Here is a 6,000-nt window from a genome sequence, read left to right as displayed (position 1 = left end):
CCCCGAGCCCCTCCTGTGGCCGAGGCAAGGATGCGCTGGACTGGGACACCGTGTCCCATGTCCCCACGGCCGAGCTGGCTGCACCCTCTGGCGGCAATGCTGAGTCCAGGTCCTGCTTTTCCCGGAAAATTGCTTCGTCGTCTCCCACCCCCAAGGCTGGAGGGTGTTTTGCTGGGAGGGGGTTTTGGCAGCGGGCTGTGTTTCGCTGAAGGAGGGCTGAGGAGCAGGGCGGGGGCAGGGGGGTGTGGGAGCAGCTCCGCCAGCTCACAGCACCGCAGTGTGTGCAGCAGCTATTTTTATCCACAGGGCCAGCAGCTATATTTATCCAGAATGCCACAGGAGCTGAAAGTCTTCGGGGCAACTTAGAACGCGATCTGGATGTCGTTTACACTGCCGACCTTCTCCACCCCCTACTCCCCTTCTTCTGGGCCCTTTGCCACCTCCTCAGCCCTTCCCTCTTTATGTCCCACCATCTCCACCGTGCTGATGCTGAGCTCGTGTCCCTGCCCATGGGTGGGGAGGTTGGAACCAGATGGCCTCTAAGGTCTCATCCTAGCCAAGCCTTTCTGAGATTTTGTGATCTTCTCTCTTGCACAGCCATCTCTGGGCTCCCTTTGCTGCTCCACTCAGACCTAATACATGTTTTCTGTGTTTAAGTTGAATATCAGGAGGAATTTCCTTACAGAAAGGGTGATAAGAAATTGGAAGGGACTGCTCAGAGAGGTGGTGAATTCACCATTCCTGGAGGTCTTTAAGGAAAGACTGAGTGCCATGGTCCGGTTGACATGGTGCTGGTTTGGTCAGAGGTGGGATTCGATGAACTCAGAGGTCTTTTCCTAATTGATTCTGTAATTCTGTAATCTTAATTTCCCTCTCCAAGAGGTTGTTTCTTCGGGTGGAGTGGCCCATCCTCCAGCCTGCAGCCTTGTGAAGTTGAGCAGAGCCCTCAGGTTGTAAAACCCTCGGTGCCTTCTCGCGGGCGGGATGTAGGGGGGGGCTCAGGGCAGGCGAAGCGCTCTGCGCTCGGGACACGCTGCTCGCCTGGCAGGAGCCGCTCCGTGCCCACGACTCTCCTGCCCGGCAGCGCCGGGCTCTGCAAGCCCTGGGCAGCGAGCTCAGCGCCCAGGAGCCCGGCTCCGCCCGCAGCTCCGCCCGGGAAGGCCGAGCGCGCCCCGGCACGGCCCCCGCGCCGCGCCCCGCCGGAGCCGCCGCTCGCCATGGGCTCCCGCCTGTCCCTGGACGACTCCGTGCGGGTCGTGGTGGTCGGGGGCGGCTTCGGAGGGACGGCGGCCGCCAGCCTGCTCAAGTCCTGGGCCGTCCCTTTCGTGCTGGTGGACGTGAGAGATGCTTTCCATCACAACGTGGCCGCGCTCCGGGCCGCCGTGGAGAGCGGTAAGGGCTCGGGCAGCCCCTGTCCCATCCGCGGAGGGACGCGGGGAGCGGCAGGGAACGCTGTGCTCGCACTGCCTTCTCCGCCCTGCGATGGTGAAAGACTCGATGTTTTCCATCTGGAAAACAAATACTTGGCACCGGGAGGACCCACAGCCCGTCTGTGGTTAAGCGAATTGCACATCCACTGAGAAAACTGAGCAAAAACTGCTGAGACCATCCCTCCTCCCCACCCCCCCTTCCCCCTCCTCCCCCTTTATTTTATGTCTTATTTCAGGAGATTAGAAGGTGACTAAGCTAAAAGCAAAGCAGCTTGAAGGTGTGAGTCAATCACTTTCTGTCCCTCGCCCTTGAAATGTGGAGCAGCAGAGCAGTGAGGCCCTGGATGATAAAACCCTGGCACAAAGCTGTTCAGGCTTGTCTGGGCCCTCAGCTGGAGGCTGGGCCAACCCCATTAGTCCAGTCACTGGGGAATTTAGGGTTAAAGAACCACGTTCCAGGCTGGGAACAAGCATCAAAAGGATAGCAAAAGCTTGGTCTGAGAGGCAGATTACCGAAAAAAAGCCTCTGACACCCAGCCAGAAATTGCCAGGTCCACAGAAAGTTATTGGTAAACCAGTACAGGAGATACGAGGAGCAGAGACAAAGCCATCTAGTCAAGGGTGTAATCTGATCTGAGGCAAAGGTCCTGAAGCTCCTTGCTGGGCAGAGATAACACCCAGCAAAAGTCCAGCCCACAGTCCCAGATGCATTCCATGCTTTTGTCTGAGTAAGGACAGCATGAGGGGAGAAGAGAGGGTGGTTAGCCTCCAGAGGAGAGCTCTCCCATTGTCTCCTCTTCCCACAGGATTTGCCAAGAAGACTTTCATCTCCTACTCGGTCACCTTTGGGGACAGCTTCAGACAAGGCAAGGTTGTGGCCATAGACCCTGGGAGGCAACAAGTTGTGCTCAGTGATGGTGAGGTGGGTGTTGCAATGACCTGGATGCCTTATGGGATCACCTGCTAGTGCAGGCAGGCAGCCTTCAGCAGGGTGTGTTCCATCCTCCTGAAGAACTTGGCATCCTTCCCTGCACCCATCCCTTCCAACCGAGCTAAGTGGCCTTCAGCTGTGCTGGGATGTGGGTGTGCAGTAAATACCCAACCCCATCTCCTGCTCAGCTGAGCTTTTATTCTTAGAGCTGGATTTAGAGCTCAACAATTAAACCTGGGGCTCAGATCCATATTTAACTTCAGGCAGAGCCAAAAGCAGCAGCATCAATCACTCTTTTCAGCCAAAGCATCTCACCTCTGTTCAGGAGAGAGTGAAGGAGAGAAGTTAGTCTCTGGAACCAGCTGTGAGTGTCCAGCATAAATATCAAGTTATTCCTGGTAAATTTAGGGTAATTTCTTTAATTACCTAAATTTCTTTAATTACCTTAAATCTCTCAACTCACCTGAATGGTGCTTAGCTCAGACCTTGAGAAACAGTTACTTGTTGTGACCTGGACCGGGTCTCTTCCTAAAGTCACTTCCTGGTTACCAGCAAAGGATGGAGATGAGGAAATGAGTGACTAATACCTAGGAAGCAACCACTGCGTTCTAGGCTCTGCTTTTAAAAGGTCTAATATCCCATTCTACCTTCTGCCCTCCCAGGAGCTTCACTACTCCCATCTCATTCTTGCAACAGGCAGTGATGGGCCATTCCCTGGGAAGTTCAACCAAGTCATTGACATGGAAAGTGCCATCCAGACCTATGAAGACATGGTTAAAGAGGTGAGGAATCAAATCTTAGGAAGTGCTGCCTGCCTTTGTTCAGCCTCCCTGTCCCAGATACCACTGTGGCTATCTGGAGCCTGCTGTGTCTAAGAGAAAGGGACACTAGGAGCAGCCAGGACAAGGAACTCATCATGGCTTCTCTAGCACAAGGGGAAACCTGAAATGCTCAACAGTATTACAGGGTAGGCAGGAAGAGTGCACAGGGCACTTTTTCTTGTTGCCTCTTAATGAGCTAAGAGGTTTATTGCTGTTGGGCCTGTGCTGTGCCCCACAATGTTCATGGAGTGACTGAAGGCTTCCTGCCCTTTGCAGTTCTCTTGTAACACAAATTTTCTCTTGAAGATTGAGAAATCTCAGCGCATCCTGGTAGTGGGAGGTGGAGCTGCTGGAGTGGAGATGGCAGCCGAGATCAAAACGGAGTACCCGGGCAAAGAGGTAGGAACATCTTCATCACAATTACCTTCATCCTGGTTCTGATACTGTTCCGTGATGGTGCTGCTGGAGGTGCCCGAGATGACTGCACATCTGGTTGCTGCCATCTGGTTGCCAGCCACCAGCAAGGACTGTGGCACTAGGTGCCTGTTCCTGGCTTGCTCTTGCAGGAACTGATTAGGGTGGAGGGACACCAGCTAGACCTGCTCCCACCTTGCACACAGTGAGTCCTGTTCTGTTCCTGTGTCCCCATTTGCTGTTTTGTCCCCAACAGGTCACCCTCATTCACTCAAAAACTGCACTGGCTGACGTGGAACTGCTACCCAGTGTCCGTCAGGTGGTGAAAGAGATTCTCCTCAGGAAAGGAGTCCGGCTTCTGTTAAGTATGTCCTTAACGATGCCTCTGAACACCTACAGGCTGCTCTTCCTTTAGCCAAAGCATCTCCTGATGTCGTCTCTCTGACTTTTGGTTACACATGGCTCCCTTGAATTACTGTGTCTCTGGGTTAGCTGGAAACCACAGCCTAGCAAAGCTTTGTGACCCAGGGCTCTCTGTTGCAACAGGTGAAAAGGTCAGCAACATAGAAAACCTCAGGCCAAACCAGTTCCAGAAAGACATGGTAGTGAGGACAGAGAAGGGCACCGAGGTGGCTGTTGACATGGTGGTGCTGTGCACAGGGATAAAGATTAACTCGTCTGCATATGCTGCTGCATTTGGTAAGTGAAAAAACCCAAACCACAGGGTGGGAAGAAGCAACAGTTCTTCAGAGTGTGGTGCCTAAGGGGTGTGAGGTGGGGAATGGACTGTGTACAACTTGTGGGGGTGATTCTACTGAAATATCAAAGGATGATGCATTGCACGAGACTGCAGTGATTAACTACAGCAAGGCAAAGAGCATCTCTTCCCTGACACATAGAAAAGAGGGTGAAAAACAACCCCTCACTTTGTGTCAATTATATCAGCAGCATTTTGGGGTCTCAGGCCACAAGAAGCAATACAAAGCTGCTTCTAAAAACCCGCTGTTTGGCAAAACAGGTGACAAAATGGCAAGTAATGGTGCTTTGAAAGTCAACAAGCACCTCCAGCTGGAAGGCTACGAGAACATCTATGCCATTGGGGACTGTGCAGATCTCAAAGAGCCCAAGATGGCCTACCATGCTGGGCTCCACGCCAACATCGTGGTGACAAATATCATCAACAGCCTGACACAGAAGCCTCTCAAAACCTACGAGCCAGGTAAGGTCAGTTCCTAGCACCTGGCCTTAGATGTTGTGCTGCTTTTCCACAAGGAACAGCTGTCGTAACTCTCATGAGACTCTAAACTCACTGAATTCACTGTGAAGAAACTCAAAATTGGGGTAATGTCAGCTTGTAGCTCAGGCTTTATATTAGTCCTTGCCAAAGACACAGTGTAGATATTAATTACCTGTGTCAGTCTACCTCACAATGTGTTCTTTCTTCACTAATGTCTTGATCAATCTACTGGTGGGAGCCTGCTATTCACAGAACTTATTTTCTTTTCTTAAGATTGCTCACCATCCAATTAAATCTTGGGAGTAAGATGACTTCCCTTTTCCTTATTTCTCCCCTTAAACTACAACAAACACAAACTGAACAATCTGGTCTCAAAAATCTAGCTGGGTAATGGGTCTTCTTCTTCATGAGCACTGATGTAAACTTACCAGAACTATGGTGAATGCTGTTCCACATGGATGCAGGGGAACTGGACAACAGTTGCTTCACTTACACCTCTACGTCTTCTTTGCAGGGTCACTAACATTCCTGCTTTCCATGGGCAGGAATGATGGTGTAGGCCAGGTGAATGGTTGCTATGTGGGACGTCTCCTGGTGACCATTGCCAAGAGCCGGGATCTGTTCGTCTCCAAGAGCTGGAGGACGATGGGACAGACAATGCCCTCTTGAGAGGGCACCAGTAACAACCCAGCAAGGAGTACTGCAACTGGAAGAGGGTGAGGGTGCACGTCTATTGCTTGGACTGACTGATATTGTCCTCTGCAGCACCTCCTCAGGCCACCTGTCACCGTGACACATAAAAGGGGTGCCTGCCTTGCTGTGAAGAGGAAGGAAGCACTTCCCAAATGAGCTGCACAGAAGTTCCCACAATAAAAACCAGGGAAGAAATGTTTTTTTTGTTCCCTTGCTGAGAGAGCTCTGAGCAACAAGCTTGGCTTATCTTGATTTGTAACAATAAACACTGTGGCTTTCAGAACATCTGTGGTTTGTTTGTAATGTGTAGTTTTTTTGGTTTTTTCCCCTGGCTTTCTCTATTCTTGCTCTTCTAAGAAGGACCTGCCTTTAACAGATCTGGCATCTGCTCTGCAGCTTGCAGGGAGAATGGCTCACAGTGCTGCCAGGGTAATGCCTGTCTAAAACCTGGAAGGGGATATGGTAAGCCTGGGT

At 51.7% G+C, this 6,000-nt stretch overlaps 1 protein-coding gene across 1 annotated transcript; it reads left to right on the top strand.

Moving 5' to 3' along the window:
- Positions 1-1,179: 1,179 nt before the first annotated feature.
- AIFM2 (AIF family member 2) lies at positions 1,180-5,809 on the top strand. Its single transcript, XM_068196926.1, has 8 exons — positions 1,180-1,392; positions 2,237-2,352; positions 3,024-3,143; positions 3,489-3,581; positions 3,853-3,961; positions 4,143-4,295; positions 4,615-4,815; positions 5,348-5,809. Exons 1-8 carry the CDS (start codon positions 1,218-1,220, stop codon positions 5,500-5,502), a joined length of 1,122 nt encoding a protein of 373 aa, XP_068053027.1. The 5' UTR covers positions 1,180-1,217; the 3' UTR covers positions 5,503-5,809.
- The last annotated feature ends 191 nt before the right edge of the window (positions 5,810-6,000 follow it).

Source organism: Anomalospiza imberbis, chromosome 8 (genome assembly GCF_031753505.1).
Source record: "Anomalospiza imberbis isolate Cuckoo-Finch-1a 21T00152 chromosome 8, ASM3175350v1, whole genome shotgun sequence".
NCBI classification, from domain to species: Eukaryota; Metazoa; Chordata; class Aves; order Passeriformes; family Viduidae; genus Anomalospiza; species Anomalospiza imberbis.
The sequence above is the reverse complement of the archived record's forward strand: the minus strand, read 5'-3'. Positions and strand labels throughout refer to the sequence as shown.

Bases quoted from the DNA above. Each gene is read 5' to 3' on its own strand.
- AIFM2 (XM_068196926.1), top strand. From the start codon at position 1,218: ATGGGCTCCCGCCTGTCCCTGGACGACTCCGTGCGGGTCGTGGTGGTC. The intron at 3,144-3,488 runs GTGAGGAATCAA...TTTCTCTTGAAG, and splicing joins ATGAAGACATGGTTAAAGAG to ATTGAGAAATCTCAGCGCAT. The intron at 4,816-5,347 runs GTAAGGTCAGTT...TCTTCTTTGCAG, and splicing joins TCTCAAAACCTACGAGCCAG to GGTCACTAACATTCCTGCTT.